Source organism: Gobius niger, assembly GCF_951799975.1.
Source record: "Gobius niger genome assembly, chromosome: 22".
Classification (NCBI taxonomy): domain Eukaryota; kingdom Metazoa; phylum Chordata; class Actinopteri; order Gobiiformes; family Gobiidae; genus Gobius; species Gobius niger.
The window spans coordinates 8,690,501-8,710,697 of NC_136873.1; the positions used below are offsets into that span (position 1 = coordinate 8,690,501).

At 33.9% G+C, this 20,197-nt stretch overlaps 1 protein-coding gene across 1 annotated transcript in view; it reads left to right on the plus strand.

Moving 5' to 3' along the window:
• LOC306981579 (uncharacterized protein) overlaps nt 1-20,197 on the plus strand; it is a gene marked incomplete at its 5' end in the record, with an annotated part of 59,170 nt that overhangs the window by 19,698 nt on the left and 19,275 nt on the right. The window contains 3 exons of the mRNA XM_079581187.1: nt 2,261-2,367; nt 19,526-19,596; nt 19,970-20,139. Coding sequence (XP_079437313.1) covers nt 2,261-2,367; nt 19,526-19,596; nt 19,970-20,139 — 348 coding nt within the window. The remainder of the gene's footprint in view (nt 1-2,260; nt 2,368-19,525; nt 19,597-19,969; nt 20,140-20,197) is intronic.

The following is a 20,197-nucleotide window of genomic DNA, read 5'->3' on the forward strand; positions in this document are numbered from 1 at the left end:
AAAAAATAACAAAAATGTGATACAAATTTAACAAAAAAATGACAAAAAAATGACAAAAATGTAATAAAAAATGGACAAAAAAATGACAAAAAAATGACAAATATGTGACAAAAAATGACTTTTTTTAAACAAAAATATGACATAAATGACAAAAAATGACAAGAATGTGACAATAATGTGATAAAACTTTAACAAAAAAATGACAAAAAAATGACAAAAATGTGAAAAAGAAGGTGATAAAAATTTGACTAAAAAAAGACAAAAATGTGACAAAAAATAACAAAAATGTGATACAAATTTAACAAAAAAATTACAAAAAAAATGACAAAAATGTGATAAAATATTTACGAAAAAATGACAAAAATGTGACAAAAATGTGATAAAATGTAACAAAAAAATTGACAACAAAGTGACAAAGTTACAAAAATGAGTTGAACACCCCACAAAAAAATGATGGAAAAGAAAAATCTGATGACGTGAAGAAAAAGATCCTCTCGGTTCAGGCGGGAGTTAAGAGGTTAACCCCTGATTCCACACCTTCCACCTCTTCGCTCAGCTCCTTTCCACTCCGGCCTCCGAATGAATGGGAGGCGGAGGGCGGGGGCGGACACGGAGAATTTGGAATCTGGGGTTTCAGATCCTTGACAAACAAGTCACTTAAACAGATCGTGAGCCTCTGGAGAACGGACGACGCTTCAACCTTTATTTAGGTTTATAAATATAGTCGGACAGTGATGGAGCGTGATCTTCCCTGTCAGAATCGGACGTCAAAGTCACAGAAGGAGGTCGGGCGAGAGTGAGGGGGGACACGAGGGACCCGGACAATTAAAGAGAGACGAAATGAGAAAGAATCCTCCGAGAGCTTTTCCTCTGGACACTTTTCCAAGGCTTTAAAACCCCCGCCTATACCGAGCACACTCTCTCCAGTTAGGCTTTACCCAAATCTAAAAGCTTCTGGATTGAGTCAGTGTAACCCCTCGTTTGAAAGAGCTACAAAACTGCTGCTGTGGAGGTTTTTTTGTTGCGTTTTCTTCTTGTTTCGATGCTTTTAGATTTGGGTGCTGTGCTCGGTTTAGGTGGTTAAAAAAAGATGAGAAGCACGACAAAAACACTTCCAAAATGTGACAAAAACACTTCCAAAATGTGACAAAAACACTTCCAAAATGTGACAAAAACACGGCAAAAGAGCAACAAACTTAATGGAAAAGAAACGATTGTGTCAATTGGCCTGTTGTTGCACGGTATGGTTATGCTAGTTCACCTGACCTGAAGTTGTGTGACAAAAAATGACAAAAATTTACAAAAATGTGATAAAAATTTGACAAAAAAAATCCTAAAATTTGGCAAAAAATGACTAAAATGTAACAAAAATATGATAAAAAAATTGACAAAAAAATGACAAAAATGTGACAAAAAATGACAAAAAATTACTAAAATGTGACAAAAATAAGATAAAAATGGATGAAAAAATGACAAAAATATGATAAAAAATGTGACAAAAAAATGTGACAAAAATTGACAAAAATGTGATAAAAAATTGACAAAAAAATCACTAAAATTTGGCAAAAAATGACTAAAATGTAACAAAAATATGATCAAAAATTGACAAGAAAATGACATAAATGTGACAAAAAAAAGACAAATTTGATAAAAATTTGACGAAAAAATGACGAAAATGTGATAAAAATTTGACACAAATGATGAAAAAATATGATAAAATATGACGAAAAAATGACAAAAATATGATAAAAATGGATGAAAAAATGGATGAAAAAATGACAAAAAATGTGATAAAAATGTGACAAAAACGTGACAAAAAAATGACGAAAAAATGACAAAAATGTGATAAAAAATTGACAAAAAATGACGAAAAAATGACAAAAATATGATAAAAATTTGACAAAAAAATGACAAAAGATTTGACAAAAATATGATAAAAAAATGGACGAGAACATGACAAAAATTTGACAAAAATGAGTTGAATACCCAACAAAAAATGATGAAAAAAAAAGCTGATGACGAGAGGAGCAAGATCCTTAAGAGGTTAAAGCAGAACTAAGTAACTCATGCCCTTAGAAGCCAAAAGCTCCACCCCTAACCCACGGAAAGGATTCATTAAGGCAAACATGTTACTTATTTCTGCTTTAAGATTTGGCTAAAGTCAAACTGGAGAGGGTGTGCTTGGTTCCGGTGGGAGTTCAGAGATTCTCCTGTAGTTTTCAGTCTGTTGCTGAGTCGGCCCCTGGTTTCTGGGTTGCAGGTTTTGGAGGGCCCAGAGTCCGGGCTCCGCGGTGTCGTACGAAGCTCTGCTGGAGAGTCTGGGCTTTGAGAAGCAAATCCACATGGCTCCGGTCTGCTCCAGGATCGGTAAGATAATCATGAACAAATGCTGTATATAGTGTTAAAGCGATAAACAGTGACGACTTTTTATTCCAGACGTCTCCAGTCGAGGGTCTAAACGCAGTCTCCAGTCCGGACGAGGATCTGAGCCTCCCTCGGGCCGCGGGGCTGCCTTTAACCTGCAGGTACATTTCAGCTTCACCCAAATCTAAAAGCTTCGAAGTCGAATTGGAGAACATGTGCTCGGTTCAGGTTAAAACGCTCTAGAAATGTGAAAAACACTGTCAATCCCTTTAACATTTCTGAACCCCCATTTAGGTCATACATGATGTACAGCACTGGCATTTGTAAAATGCCACAATTGGAGGGTCCGGACCTTGGTCTTTGGACGGTGAAGAAAAACGGCCCTACACTGAGCAAAAGTGACGAAAAAATTGATAAAAATTTGACGAAAAAATGACAAAAATGTGACAAAAAAATGACAAAAAAAATGACAAAAATTTGACAAAAAATGACAAAAATGTCACTAAAAAATGACAAAAAAATTACGAAAAAATGAAAAAATATGACAAAAAATTACAAAAACGTGACAAAAAAAATGACAAAAAATTGATAAAATAAATAAATGTCACAAAAAATGAACAAAAAATTAACGAAAAAATGACAAAAACGTGACGAAAATTTGAAAAAAAAATTGCTAAAATTTGACCAAAAATGACAAAAATTGACAAAAAATTGATGAAAAAATGACAAAAATGTGACAAAAAATTTACAAAAAAATGACTAAAAATGGACAAAAAATGGACTAAAAAATTACGAAAAAATGACAAAAATGTCACAAAAATATGATAAAAATTTGACGAGAAAATAACAAAAATGTGACAAAAAAGTTACAAAAATGAGTTGAATCCCCAACAAAAAATGATGGAAAAAAAATCTGATGACGTGAGGAAAAAGATCCTCTCAGTTCAGACGGGAGTTAAGAGGTGAAAATGTGAAAAACACTGTCAATCCCTTTAACATTTCTAAACGCCCATTTAGGTCATACATGTTGTGCAGCACTGGCATTTGTAGAAAGTGATGCTTTACTTCTAGCCACAATTGGAGGGTGAAGAAAAACGGCCCTACACTGAGCAAAAGTGCCTACCCCTGGTCTACAGGCACATAAACAGTAACTATACATCATTTAGTGGAGAACAATATGACCTGATTCAGCTTTTCTACTTACACTGCGTTCCAAATTATTATGCATGGGAAAACTACTGAAAAAGGCAGTTCCACTTTATTAAGCAGATCATCATTTTCAAGCAATATGGGAAAGAAAAAGGATCTCTCTGCTGATGAAAAGTGTGAAATAGTTGAGTCGATATTTCATGAAAGATGAAGCGTAATCATCTGTACTGATAAGAGATTTGTGGATGATTCAGACACACACGGGTTTGAAAAGGTGAGAAACTCATGATGTGGACCCCCTCCTCCCCTGACCTCAGCCCTATTGAGAACCTTTGGAGCCTCAAGCAAAACTTCTATGAGGGTGGGAGGCAGTTTTCATCCAAACAGCAGCTCTGGGAGTCTATTCTAACATCCTGCAAAGAAATCCAAGCAGAAACTCTACAAAAACTCACACGTTTAATGGATTTAAGAATTTTGAAGCTGCTCAAAGAAGGTCCTATGGTAAAATATAACTCGACCTGTTGATGTTTTTGATTGAAATATCTTTTGATTTCAGTAAATATGACCTCCTAATGCTACACATTCAACAAATGACCATTTTCAGTTAATTACAAGCTTTGAAATGTGTTGAAATTATGAGTTTTGTTTTCACTGGGAGGTTTTTTCAGCCACATTTAAATGATCCTCGACCAGTTAAAGCAGGGGTGCTTTTTTTTGTTGGGTATTCAACTCATTTATGTAACTTTTATGTAACTTTTATGTCATTATTTTGTCATTTTTTGTCACATTTTGGGCATTTTTTCGTCATTTTTTTTTCATCAATTTTTCGTCACTTTCTTGTCACATCTTCATCATTGTTTTCGTCTCAGTTTTGTTGCTATTTTCTCACCTTTTTTCCAGAAGCTTTTGGATTGGGGTAAAGCCAAACTGGAGAAAAATGTGCTCGGTTCAGGCGGGAGTTAAGAGGTGCTACATGCTACAAAAGCCTAGTTTTAGTAGAACAAAATCAATTATTGTAGCAATATAGAGCAAAATGGAAACAACACCTACAGTGACTTTAGCTCATTCATTTCTTTAAGTCAAAGAAAATGCCATATATCATTTTGAAAGTGTCAGTTCAGCATCAATTCTTTTCTAAGTCATAGATGAACGATTTTTGCAAAAAAAAAAGTTGGAAAAATGGGAAAGTTGATGCTACGACGCTCTGTGATTGATAAACACCAAAACACCACAACAGTGTTTCCTTAACTTTGCGAAAGGAGTGAAACAGCGCCCCCAATTTGACGCTGGTGGCCAAAAAAGTGAACTGCATCCTTATTTACCATTGAGAACGAACGGGAGAGAGAGTTATTAACCAGATGCGGCGCAAAAGTAGGTCACCCTCTGGCGGGCCAACCTAATTGGGCCCCACTTTGGGCACCCCTGATTTAGAAAATCTTAGAAAAGTGTCATTTGCATAATAATTTGGAACGCTGTGTTATCTGTATTACAACGTCACTGTGGGGGGAAAGCTCCTGATTGGTCGACGCTCGCGAATTTATCCAAAAAGATCAACATTTCAGACTCGAGCGTCGTAGTTTACCTTGAAAACAGCATGGCTTTTTTAACCCGTGAAGAGGCTCAAAAAGCCGCCCACTTTCTTCTTTCTTCCTCCCTTATGTCAGTGATCTACATCGACAGCTTCAAGTTGACTCCTCTAATGTTCTTTATATTTTTCCTTCTCGCCGTAACTGAGGAGTAATTGGAACGAGGATTGCGAGGTTCATCCAGTCTTTCTGATGAGGCTCCTCTAAAGCGAACAATTGTCAATTGTCAAAAAAAATGTCAATTGTCAAAAAGTGTCAATTGTCAAAAAAAAAGTCAATTATCAAAAATGGTCAATTGTCAAAAAATGTCAATTGTCAAAAATTGTCAATTGTCAAAAAAATGGTCAATTGTCAAAAATTGTCAATTGTCAAAAAAATGGTCAATTGTCAAAAATTGTCAATTGTCAAAAAATGTCAATTGTCAAAAAAAGTCAATTGTCAAAAAAAATGTCAATTGTCAAAAAGTGACAATTGTCAAAAAAAGTCAATTGTCAAAAATTGTCAATTGTCAAAAATTGCCAATTGTCAAAAAAAAAGTCAATTGTCAAAAAAAAGTCAATTGTCAAAAATTGTAAATTGTCAAAAAAAAAAGTCAATTGTCAAAAATTGTAAATTGTCAAAAAAAAAAGTCAATTGTCAAAAATTGTCAATTGTCAAAAAGTGTCAATTGTCATAAAATGTCAATTGTCAAAAAAAGTCAATTGTCAAAAAAAATGTCAATTGTCAAAAAGTGACAATTGTCAAAAAAAGTCAATTGTCAAAAACTCAATTGTCAAAAATTGTCAATTGTCAAAAAAATTGTCAATTGTCAAAAAAAATGTCAATTGTCAAAAATTGTCAATTGTCAGTCAATTGTCAAAAATTGTCAATTGTCAAAAAAAAAAATTCTATTGTCAAAAATTGTCAATTGTCAAAAAAAAGTCAATTGTAGAAAATTGTCAAAAAAATTCAATTCGCCAAAATTGTCAATTGTCAAAAAAAGTCAATTGTGAAAAATTGTCAATTATCAAAAAAATGTCAATTGTCAAAAATTGTCAATAGTCAAAAAAGTCAATTGTCAAAAAAATGTAAATTGTCAAAAATTGTCAATTGTCAAAAAAATGTAAATTGTCAAAAATTGTCAATTGTCAAAAATTGTCAATTGTCAAAAAAAATTAAATTGTCAAAAAAATTTAAATTGTCAAAAAACGTCAATTGTCAAAAAAATTGGGGGGAAAGCTCCTGTTTGGTCGACGCTCGCGAATTTATCCAAAAAGATCAACATTTCCCAACTTGAGCGTCGTAGTTTACCTTGAAAACAGCATGGCTTTTTTCACCCGTGAAGAGGCTCAAAAAGCTACACTTCTTTCCTTCTTTCTTCCTCTCTTATGTCAATGATCTACATCGACAGCTTCAAGTTGACTCCTCTAATGTTCTTTATATTTTACTCCTTTATAACTGAGGAGTAACTGGAACGAGGATTGTGAGGTTAATCCAGTCTTTCTGATGAGGCTCCTCTAAAGCGAACAGGAAGCCGGTGCAAAGAGGGTTCGGACTGAATTAATGAATGACTTTCCGTCGTCCGCCCCATCTGTCCTCGCCCTCCTCCCGCTCGCCGAAGCGTCTCCGCGTAATTGTCCCTAAGTGTCTGGGCCGAATGCGAGCGGAGACGTCTGCTCGTGGAGTCTTAATGAAGATGATGAGAGGAGGAAGAGGCTCTCGCACTCACGGTCTTGGTAAACACGGAGCTAACGCGAACAAGCTGATGGATCAATTAGGCCTCGGCTCCGGCAGCTGCCGCTCACTCTGATTCAGGACAAGGATCCACCGCTTAGGGTTAGTCCTGGAATGATCTGGGCCTGGGGGGGTTTTGGAGGAAAGGCCAGTTTGTTTGTAGAGCACAATTCATACACAAGGTGATTCAAAGTGCTTCACAAAACAAATATAATCAATAAAAACATCAACATAGAGTTAGTCAGTAACAGTAAGAGGCAAGAGTGTGGATAAAATACTTTCAGTTGTATGTATTTTTGAGTCTTGTTTTGACTCGAAGGTTGAACAAAACAAAAATGTGACAAAAAAGTGAAAAAAAATTCAACAAAAAATGACAAAAAATTGACAAAAATTCAACAGAAAAGTGAAAAAAATTCTAAAAAAATGTGACAAAAACTCAACAAAAAAATGACAAAAACTCAACAAAAAAATAACAAAAACTCAACAAAAAATGACAAAAAAATGACAAAAAAATGACAAAAAAATGACAAAAAAATGACAAAAAAATGACAAAAATGTAACAAAAATTCACAAAAAAAATGACAAAAACTCAACAAAAAATGACAAAAAATGACAAAAAAATGACAAAAACTCAACAAAAAAATGACAAAAACTCAACAAAAAATGACAAAAAAAATGACAAAAAAAATGACAAAAATGTAACAAAAATTCACACAAAAAATGACAAAAACTCAACAAAAATTTAACAGAAAATGTGACAAAAACTCAACAAAAACTCAACAAAAAATGACAAAAACTCAACAAAAAAGAAAAGAAAAAAAAAGACATAAAAAAGGTGGCCCAACACAGCAACAACGCGAGGAAAAAGATCAGTTTTGTGGGTCTTAGCTTTCAAATGACGTGTTACACAGGCCTATATAATGGCCAAAGAGGACAGAATGCATTCTGTTCAGGCGGGTGGTAAGAGCTTAACAACTATTCATCTCAACATGATCTTGAAAATGAATCTTCAAGTTTTCATTTACCTTTGTTTCATAAAAGCTGAATAATATTTCCATGTTGCAGTTTTTATTTTCTCGAGCAGCAGAATCCAGTCTGTATCTTAAACAAACACCAGCTCAAACTTGGCTCCTCGACGTCCCCGTCCTCCCGCCGAGCTGTCTCCAAACTTCCCCTTATTTACCCACCCATCAGAAGCATCATCTTAAAGTTTACGCAGCCCCTCCTCTGGGACTGCCTCCTCCTCGCACTCGCTCCCGCTGCCTTAAAAATGTGCCGAGATGATTGCGTTCACTCACCATATGTTCCCTGTGACAGCCTTCTCCAAACCTGTTCTGCATCTCTGAGCTTCCCTTAACATTTTCTTCCATTATTTTGGGGATGGACGTCTGATGTCGCGGCTGCCACTCACGGAACGGCGGCGCGTGCCCAGAGTGGAGCGTTTCTTATTAATGTATGTGCGGAGAGGCTTCGGGAACGGCGGCGGAGCTTCGGGAGGCGCTGAGGACTCCAAATCCAGATCCGCCATTTTGTGGAAAACACAGACTGAGAAGTGAAGAAGGAAGTCATGGAAAAAAAGGTTAAAATCCTGTATCCTGTATCTAATTAAAAAAATGTCAAAAATTCAACAAAAACTCAACAAAAAAATGACAATATTTGACAAAAAAATGGACAAAAATTAGACAAAAATTAGACAAAAATTCAACAAAAATTCAACAAAAAATGCGGAAAAAAATGGACAAAAGTGACAAAAATTCAACAAAAATTCAACCAAAAATGCGACAAAAAATGGACAAAAGTGACAAAAATTCAACAAAAATGGACAAATATTTGACAAAAAAATTGACAAAAATTAGACAAAAATTAGACAAAAAATCAACAAAAAAATGACAAAAAATGACAAAAATGCAACAAAAATTCAACAAAAACTCAACAAAAAAATGACAAAAATGCAGCAAAAATTCAACATAAATTCAACAAATATTCAACAAAAATTCAACAAAAAATGGACAAAAATTCAACAAAAAATCAACAAAAATTAAACAAAAAAATGACAAAAAATGACAAAAATTCAACAAATATTCAACAAAAACTCAACAAAAATTCAACAAAAAAAATGACAAAAATTCGACATAAAAATGACAAAATGTGACAAAAATGTGACAAATATTCAACAAAAACTCAACAAAAAATGACATGGATGGACGTTTGATGTCGCGGCTGCCACTCACGGAACGGCGGCGCGTGCCCGGAGTGGAGCGTTTCTTATTAATGTATGTGCGGAGAGGCTTCGGGAACAGCGGCGGAGCATCAGGCGCTGAGGACTCCAAATCCAGATCCGCCATTTTGTGGAAGACACAGACTGAGAAGTGAAGAAGGAAGTCATGGAAAAAAAAGGTTAAAATCCTGTATCCTGTATCTAATTAAAAAAATTACAAAAATTCAACAAAAACTCAACAAAAAATGACAATATTTGACAAAAAAATGGACAAAAATTAGACAAAAATTAGACAAAAATTAGACAAAAATTCAACAAAAAATGCGAAAAAAAATGGACAAAAGTGACAAAAATTCAACAAAAATTCAACCAAAAATGCGACAAAAAATGGACAAAAGTGACAAAAATTCAACAAAAATGGACAAATATTTGACAAAAAAATTGACAAAAATTAGACAAAAATTAGACAAAAAATCAACAAAAAAATGACAAAAAATGACAAAAATGCAACAAAAATTCAACAAAAACTCAACAAAAAAATGACAAAAATGCAGCAAAAATTCAACATAAATTCAACAAATATTCAACAAAAATTCAACAAAAAATGGACAAAAATTCAACAAAAAATCAACAAAAATTAAACAAAAAAATGACAAAAAATGACAAAAATTCAACAAAAACTCAACAAAAATTCAACAAAAAAAATGACAAAAATTCGACATAAAAATGACAAAAATGTGACAAAAATGTGACAAATATTCAACAAAAACTCAACAAAAAATGACATGGATGGACGTCTGATGTCGCGGCTGCCACTCACGGAACGGCGGCGCGTGCCCGGAGTGGAGCGTTTCTTATTAATGTATGTGCGGAGAGGCTTCGGGAACGGCGGCGGAGCTTCGGGAGGCGCTGAGGACTCCAAATCCAGATCCGCCATTTTGTGGAAAACACAGACTGAGAAGTGAAGAAGGAAGTCATGGAGCTTCTGCTTTAGACAGAACTTCAGACTTCTGCTGGATATAGGAGTTATATCATATTCTGACACTCAAATATAGTAGTAAAAACATAATATGTGGTTAAAATCCTGTATCCTGTATCTAATTAAAAAAATGACAAAAATTCTACAAAAACTCAACAAAAAAATGACAAATATTCGACAAAAAAAATTGACAAAAATTAGACATAAATTCAACAAAAATTCAACAAAAATTCAGATAAAAACGCAAAAAAAAGACAAAAACTCAAAAAAAATTCAACAAAAATTCAACAAAAATTCAGATAAAAACGGAAAAAAAAGACAAAAACTCAACAAAAATTCTACAAAAAAAAGACAAAAACTCAACAAAAATTCAACAAAAAAATCAATAAAAATTCAACGAAAATGTGACAAAAATTCAACAAAAATTCAACAAAAATTCAACAAAAATTCAACAAAAAAATGACAAAAAATGACAAAAATTCAACAAAAATTCAACACAAACTCAACAAAAACTCAACAAAAAAAATGACAAAAATTCGACAAATATTCAACAAAAATTCAACAAAAACTCAACAAAAAATGACAAAAATTCAACAAAAACTCAACAAAAAATGACATGGATGGACGTTTGATGTCGCGGCTGCCACTCACGGAACGGCGGCGCGTGCCCGGAGTGGAGCGTTTCTTATTAATGTATGTGCGGAGAGGCTTCGGGAACAGCGGCGGAGCATCAGGCGCTGAGGACTCCAAATCCAGATCCGCCATTTTGTGGAAAACACAGACTGAGAAGTGAAGAAGGAAGTCATGGAAAAAAAGGTTAAAATCCTGTATCCTGTATCTAATTAAAAAAATGTCAAAAATTCAACAAAAACTCAACAAAAAAATGACAATATTTGACAAAAAAATGGACAAAAATTAGACAAAAATTAGACAAAAATTAGACAAAAATTCAACAAAAAATGCGAAAAAAAATGGACAAAAGTGACAAAAATTCAACAAAAATTCAACAAAAAATGCGACAAAAAATGGACAAAAGTGACAAAAATTCAACAAAAATGGACAAATATTTGACAAAAAAATTGACAAAAATTAGACAAAAATTAGACAAAAAATCAACAAAAAAATGACAAAAAATGACAAAAATGCAACAAAAATTCAACAAAAACTCAACAAAAAAATGACAAAAATGCAGCAAAAATTCAACATAAATTCAACAAATATTCAACAAAAATTCAACAAAAAATGGACAAAAATTCAACAAAAAATCAACAAAAATTAAACAAAAAAATGACAAAACATGACAAAAATCAACAAATATTCAACAAAAACTCAACAAAAACTCAACAAAAAAAATGACAAAAATTCGACATAAAAATTACAAAAATTCCACAAAAATTCAACAAAAATTCAACAAAAACTCAACAAAAAATGACAAAAAATGACATGGATGGACGTTTGATGTCGCGGCTGCCACTCACGGAACGGCGGCGCGTGCCCGGAGTGGAGCGTTTCTTATTAATGTATGTGCGGAGAGGCTTCGGGAACGGCGGCGGAGCTTCGGGAGGCGCTGAGGACTCCAAATCCAGCTCCGCCATTTTGTGGAAAACACAGACTGAGAAGTGAAGAAGGAAGTCATGGAAAAAAAGGTTAAAATCCTGTATCCTGTATCTAATTAAAAAAATGTCAAAAATTCAACAAAAACTCAACAAAAAAATGACAATATTTGACAAAAAAATGGACAAAAATTAGACAAAAATTAGACAAAAATTAGACAAAAATTCAACAAAAAATGCGAAAAAAATGGACAAAAGTGACAAAAATTCAACAAAAATTCAACAAAAAATGCGACAAAAAATGGACAAAAGTGACAAAAATTCAACAAAAATGGACAAATATTTGACAAAAAAATTGACAAAAATTAGACAAAAATTAGACAAAAAATCAACAAAAAAATGACAAAAAATGACAAAAATGCAACAAAAATTCAACAAAAACTCAACAAAAAAATGACAAAAATGCAGCAAAAATTCAACATAAATTCAACAAATATTCAACAAAAATTCAACAAAAAATGGACAAAAATTCAACAAAAAATCAACAAAAATTAAACAAAAAAATGACAAAAATTCAACAAATATTCAACAAAAACTCAACAAAAATTCAACAAAAAAAATGACAAAAATTCGACATAAAAATGACAAAAATGTGACAAAAATGTGACAAATATTCAACAAAAAATGACATGGATGGACGTCTGATGTCGCGGCTGCCACTCACGGAACGGCGGCGCGTGCCCGGAGTGGAGCGTTTCTTATTAATGTATGTGCGGAGAGGCTTCGGGAACAGCGGCGGAGCATCAGGCGCTGAGGACTCCAAATCCAGATCCGCCATTTTGTGGAAAACACAGACTGAGAAGTGAAGAAGGAAGTCATGGAGCTTCTGCTTTAGACAGAACTTCAGACTTCTGCTGGATATAGGAGTTATATCATATTCTGACACTCAAATATAGTAGTAAAAACATAATATGTGGTTAAAATCCTGTATCCTGTATCTAATTAAAAAAATGACAAAAATTCTACAAAAACTCAACAAAAAAATGACAAATATTCGACAAAAAAAATTGACAAAAATTAGACATAAATTCAACAAAAATTCAACAAAAATTCAGATAAAAACGCAAAAAAAAGACAAAAACTCAAAAAAAATTCAACAAAAATTCAACAAAAATTCAGATAAAAACGGAAAAAAAAGACAAAAACTCAACAAAAATTCTACAAAAAAATGACAAAAATTCAACAAAAATTCAACAAAAAAATCAATAAAAATTCAACGAAAATGTGACAAAAATTCAACAAAAATTCAACAAAAATTCAACAAAAATTCAACAAAAAAATGACAAAAAATGACAAAAATTCAACAAAAATTCAACACAAACTCAACAAAAACTCAACAAAAAAAATGACAAAAATTCGACAAATATTCAACAAAAATTCAACAAAAACTCAACAAAAAATGACAAAAATTCAACAAAAACTCAACAAAAAATGACATGGATGGACGTTTGATGTCGCGGCTGCCACTCACGGAACGGCGGCGCGTGCCCGGAGTGGAGCGTTTCTTATTAATGTATGTGCGGAGAGGCTTCGGGAACGGAGACTCCAGATCCAGATCCGCCATTTTGTGGAGAACAGTGACTGATTTCCTCGAAAAAGAATAAGTTTGTGAGCACTGTAGGAAGTTTCAGGAGAATGCTCGGTCAGCTTAACCTCTTCCGATCGGGGGCCAGTTTTGCTCTGGGCACTGGACACCAGGGGGCGCCTTCCAGCCTTCTCAGTGTGAATGTGACTTGACTTTCTTCAGAGTGAGACTGTAGGTCAGACATGGGTGACAGTAACATGAGGCTAAATACAGTGAGCTCTTTGTTTCCAGTAAAAAGGCTGAGGCCTCATTGCTCTTCAGGTACAGACTGAGAAGTGAAGAAGGAAGTCACGGAGCTTCTGCTTTAAACAGAACTTCAGACTTCTGCTGCAAAAATTTGACAAAAAAATGACAAAAATTTGACGACAAAAATGACGAAAAAATGACAAAAATTTGACAAAAAAATAACAAAAATGTGACGAAAAATGAACAAAAAAATGACAAAAAAAATGACAAAAAATTGACAAAAAAATGACAAAAAAATGACAAAAAAACGACAAAAATGTGACGAAAAATTGACAAAAAAATGACAAAAATTTGACGACAAAAATGACGAAAATGTGACAAAAAATGGACAAAAAAAATGACAAAAAATGACAAAAATGTGACGAAAAATTGACAAAAAAATGACAAAAATTTGACAAAAAAATAACAAAAATGTGACGAAAAATGAACAAAAAAATGACAAAAAAATGACAAAAAAATGACAAAAAAAATGACAAAAAAAATGACAAAAATGTGACGAAAAATGGACAATATATATATATATATTAATTTTTGTCACTTTTTTGTTGAATTTTTGTCATTTTTTTGTTGAATTTTTGTCACTTTTTTGTTGAGTTTTTGTCACATTTTTGTTGAGTTTTTGTCACTTTTTTGTTGAATTTTTGTCACTTTTTCACTTTGTGACGTTTCACTTCCTTATTGGACACTGACAGGAAGTGACATAGACAGAGGAACAGTTGTTGACCGTGTTTTGTTAATGGAAAATGAGTCAAAGTGCGATGGAACTTTACCTCTATACGTCATTAACTAAAACATTTCAACGATTTCATTGCTTTCAAGTTGCTTCTGTTTGTGTTTCAGATCCATAAGAAGCGTCCTGTAGTCTTTCGGGAACATCTCTGGATACAAAGTTAACTGGGGTAAATCTGCTTTTATGCCCCTGGGTCTAGCAAGTTTGACTGGATCCTTATGTAACATCCCAACGGTCTCAAACATGAAATATTTGGGAGTTCTTATTAATCCTTCCCTCAATAGGCTGATTGATAACAACTACAAAAAGATGCTGCTGGCCATAGAGAGTGATCTTAAAAGGTGGAGTCCTCTCCCAATGTCATTCCAGGCTCGTCTATCGATTATTAAAATGAATTTATTGCCTCGTGTTAATTTTATCAGTTCCATGATACCCTTAGCACCACCTCAAGGCTACTATAAAAAACTACACTCGCTTATAAACAAATATTTATGGAACCAGAAAAAACCAAGGATTAAAATTTCAACCTTATACAGATTGAAATCATCAGGTGGTGTAGGTCTTCCAAATTTTGAGTGGTACTCTTGGTGCTTTGTATTAAGATCACTCTTTTCATGGTCCAAAACCAACAAGTCAGCAGCGTGGATGCCTATTGAAGAAGAATTAATAAAGCCATATGGTATGCCCAATCTCTTGTATTCTAAATTACCTTTAAAAATAGTTAAAAGCCAATATGGGCCCATTATTGCACATCTTGTATCTGTTTGGAATCAAGTCAACAAACATCTGGGCAAAGACAAAGATTTTTTTCTTCAAACACCAATATTTCATAACTATTCTCTCCTTATTGATAAGAAACCTATCTCTTTTCCCACATGGGAACGCAAAGGAGTTCACAATCTAAGAGATATTATAGGACAGCATGGTTTAAGGGAGTTTTATGACATACAAAAATGTTTCAATTTACCAGGCTCCTCTTTCTTTTTTTATTTACAGTTGCGAACTGCTATGCGTTCTTATGGGGTCCCTTGGGGATGCACGCTAAAAAATCATCCTCTCCACACCATTCTGAGCAAAGCAAAAGCCACTGGCATTGTCTCGGACATGTACACATTATTAGTTTGTTCTTCACAAAAAGTATTGCCCATTGAACAACTTTGGAAAACGGAATTGAGGGACCACGTGGAGTGGGATTGGAATCACATCTGGTCAAACATCTCTCTCTCTTCAAGAAATCCCAACCACCAAATGATCCATTATAAAATTATTCACCGAGCCTATTTCTATCCTAGGAGACTGCATCTAATGAAATTAAAAGATAATCAATATTGTGATTTCTGTCCAGACAATACCATTGGCACTTTTCTTCATATGGTGTGGCAATGCCCTGGGGTTTTACATTTTTGGGAAAACGTTGCAAAGATGCTCTCAAACATCATGGACAGAGCCATACCCTGCACTCCGAGGCTTCTTTTGTTAGGTGATACTTCCAACCTAAATCTGACTATTAATAATCGTAGAATCTTATTAGCCGGCCTTACCGCTGCTCAAAAGATGGTGGTTTGCCGATGGAAGACAGTGCAGCCTCTGACTGTGAGGGAATGGCTCCTGTCCTACAGAGATATCATTCAGTTGGAGCTCTCTGCCGCTCGAATGCATGGAGCAAAAACTGAAAATATCTCATGCTGGTCCAATTTATTAAATACATCCAAACTGGATTAGATTTCACGTTATAAACTACACTGCTACAATGAACATGTGTTGATGTACTATTTGTTGAAAGAAAGTTTATTACATAATGATATGTACTATATGAATTGTTCAATGTATTGTACATAGCCATATGTATACTGCTATTTCTGTGGATGTCTTTGACGGAGGAAATTAGCACCTTGTATTGCTCAACTGTACATTTTGCTTCACTTATATATGTCAACCTGGACAGGGTTTTATTTTTATTTATTTTTATTTATTTTTTTTGTTTTATTTTTTTGTTGTTTTATTTTCAGTTTTATTTATTTATTTATTTGTCTATTTTTCTTTTCTCATTTTTGGGGAAGCCTCTCTGCCCATCATAAGGGAAATGGGATGTGGGTAAAAAAGAAAGGGCTATAAAATGAAAGTGTAACACATGCAAAAAGGTGCAAAATGCCAATGTAATGTTACACTTCAATAAAAAAAATTGATCACAAAAAAAAAAAGAAGCGTCCTGTGAATGTGGAGGAGAACTCTTCCACGCTCTTCAAACATCTGAGCTTCTGTGCTGGACCAGAGCAGCGTCACCTGCTCCACACCAGGCTCATGGGTGTGGACGGACATTCACTCTTTACTGTTATGACCGTGTTATCACCACATGATGCCACATGGTCAACAGGCCCCGCCTCTTCCCTCACACTGTCATGGACTCAGCTGTGTGAATCTGCTGGTCTTTCAGGTCATGTGTGTGTCTCAGATACAGGAGTGTGTTTGATCAAAACATGAGATTCATCGAGATTAATAAACATCTGTTTAACCTCTTAACCCCCGCCTGAACCGAGAGGATCTTTTTCCTCACGTTATCAGTGATCATTTTTGTAACTTTTTTTCGTCATTTTTTTTTTTCATTTTTTCTCACATTTTTGTCTTTTCTTTTTTTTTCTTTTTTTTTCATCATTTTTTGGTCAAATTTCTTTAGCATTTTTATCACATTTTTGTCACATTTCTGTCATTTATTGGTCACATTTTTGTCATTTTTAAATCATTTTTTAAACTTTTTTTGTCAAATTTTATCAATTTTTTGTGAAATTTTTGTCATTTTTTTTGTCATTTTTTTTTTACTATTTTTTGTCAAATTTCATCACAGTTTTTGTCAAATTTTTGTCATTTTTTTATAACATTTTTCATCATTTTTTGGTTATTTTTTTGTAGCATTTTTATCACATTTTTGTCACATTTCTGTCATTTATTGGTCACATTTTTGTCATTTTTAAAAATCATTTTTTGTCAAATTTTATCAGATTTTAGTGAAATTTTTGACATTTTTTGTCAAATTTTTGTCATTTTTTAAATCATTTTTTAATCATTATTTTGGCAAATTTTATCAGATGTTTTTGAAATTTTTGTCATTTTTTTGTCACATTTTTGTCATTTTTTACTATTTTTTTCAAATTTCATCACAGTTTTTGTCAAATTTTTGTCATTTTTTGGTCAATTTTTTATTACATTTTTGATATTTTTTTATCACATTATTCTCATTTTTTAAATAATTTTTTTGTCAAATTTGATCACATTTTTTGTCATTTTTTGTCATTTTTTGTCAAATTCTTGTGACATTTTTGCCACTTTTTCATCCATTTTTTCTCACTTTTTTGTCACATTTCCATCATTGTTTTCGTCTCAGTTCTGTCTCTATTTTCACACCTTTTTTCCCAGAAGCTTTTGGATTGGGGTAAAGCCAAACTGGAGAAAATCTGCTCAGTTCAGGCGGGAGTTAAGGGGTTAAACACACTGCTGTTTGTTGTATTGTTGGATCTTTGGAGCCACGAGCCAGAGCGAGACGATTAACCCTGACCACCACGAGCTCCGGCAAAAGGACAAAGTAGGACAAAACGTATAAATATCTCCCGCTCGTTTGATCCTAATCCCGCCACGCAGAAGAGCGCCCGCGCCCGTGTAAAAATACCAGCCCGCGCCCAGAATAACCCACAGTGATAATTACACGGCAGAGGGGGGCGGGCTCTCGCTAATTAAAACTAAATTAGGTCAGACGCTGAAGTGCCCACAGAGGCTGTCAGGGCCGGGATGAGGAGCGATAGTGGGTCGAGCGCTGGAAACTTCACTGATATGTGTGTTTTAACCTCTTAACTCCCACCTGAACGGAGCACGTTTTCTACAGTTTGGCTTTACCCCAATCAAAAAGCTTCTGGGGGAAACAAGCAGCAAAATAGCTACAAAAATGAGAAGAAAACAAGGATGTAAACGCAACAAAATGTGACAAAAGCTCAACAAAAAAGTGACAAAAATTCAACAAAAATGTGATGAAAAGTCAACAAAAATGTGACAAAAATGTGACAAAATATCAACAAAAAATCAACAAAAAAATGACAAAAATGTGACAAAAAATGACAAAAATTTAACAAAAAAATCACAAAAATTCATCAAAAAATGACAAATAAATCACAAAAATGTGACAAAAGTTCAACAAAAAATTCAACAAAAAATTCAACAAAAATTCAACAAAAAATGACAAAAACGTACCAAAAAAAAGACAAAAATGTGAAAAAAATTCAACAAAAATTCAACAAAGAAATGACAAAAATTCAACAAAAAAATGTGACAAAAAAGTGAAAAAAATTCAACAAAAAATGACAAAAATTCAACAAAAAAATGTGACAAAAAAGTGAAAAAAATTCAACAAAAAATTAAAAAAAATTACAAAAAAAATTACAAAAATTTAACAAAAAAAAGTGACGACAATTCATCAAAAATGTGACAAAATTCAACAAAAATGTGACAAAATTCAACAAAAATGTGACAAAATTCAACAAAAAGGTGACAAAAAAGTGACAAAATTTAACAAAAAAAGTGAAAAAATTCAACAAAAATGGGACAAAAAACTCATCAAAAATTCAACAAAAAGTGGCAAAAATTCAACAAAAAAATGACAAAAATTCAACAAAAATTCAACAAAAATTCAACAAAAATGACATTTTTTTTAAAAAATGAAAAAAATTCAACAAAAAAAGTGACAAAAATTCAACAAAAATGTGACAAATTTCAACAAAAATGTGACAAAAAAGTGACAAAATTTAACAAAAAAAGTGAAAAAATTCAACAAAAATGTGACAAAAACTCAACAAAAAAATGTGACAAAAATTCAACAAAAATGGGACAAAAAATTCATCAAAAATTCAACAAAAAGTGGCAAAAATTCAACAAAAAAATGACAAAAATTCAACAAAAATTCAACAAAAAAGTGACAAAAATTCAACAAAAAAGTGACAAAAATTAAACAAAAAAAATGACAAAAATTCAACAAAAATTCAACAAAAATGACATTTTTTTTTTTAAATGACAAAAATTCAACAAAAAAAGTGACAAAAATTCAACAAAAATTCAACAAAAATGACTTTTTTTTTTTAAAAATGACAAAAATTCAACAAAAAAAGTGACAAAAAATCAACAAAAAAATGACAAAAATTCAACAAAAAACACATAAAAAAGGTGACACAACACAGCAACAATACGAGGAAAAAGATCAGTTTTGGGTCTTAGCTTTCAAATGAGGCCTATAAAGGCAGGACAGAATGCATTTGTTTCAGGCGGGTAGTAAGAGCTTAAAGTGAGTTTGTTGTGCCCGTCAGGGAGCTCGGAGAGGTCGGCTGCACAGAAGAAACAGGCGCTGGAGGCTGTGACCATCACCCTCAAGGACTCGGTACAGAAACACAGACACAGTTCTACACAGTCAGGGTTCCACACCGCGTTCCACATTTTCTAAAACTCAAATGAGAGTCCACATAATTGTCAAGTCTTTAACTGGTGGGGACAGAAGGTTTATGCACAACTGCAGCCTCTGGAGGGTCCTACACCTTCATGTTCGGGAGACTCCAGAGGCACCAGCAGCTTCAAATACCTGTTTTGTAGCAGCTGTTCTCTTAACCTGATGTGTTTGGACCCTAATAACATCAGCAAAAGTTTCAAACTGATATCTGGCCTGAGCAGAACCCTGTCATGTCGGATGTGTTGGTAGTGAATGTGTGGATCTGAAGGCTCTGGGCTTTGACTGATGGTCCTGCTCTGGCCCTCAGGAGGACGGCAGGAGGCTGGTGGACGTGCAGAGCTTCAGAGCGGAGCGGAGGAGCCTGGAGGTGAGCTGCGGAGACCAGGAGCTGCACCGGCTCCTCCAGGAGATCCAGAAGATCCACGTCACGTCTGCTACAGGGGGACAGGAGAGGAGAAGATCTGCACCGCTGAGGAGGTGAGGCTCACTGTCATGGAGACCAGGGGGGTGAGAGGAGAGGAGAACATCTGCACTG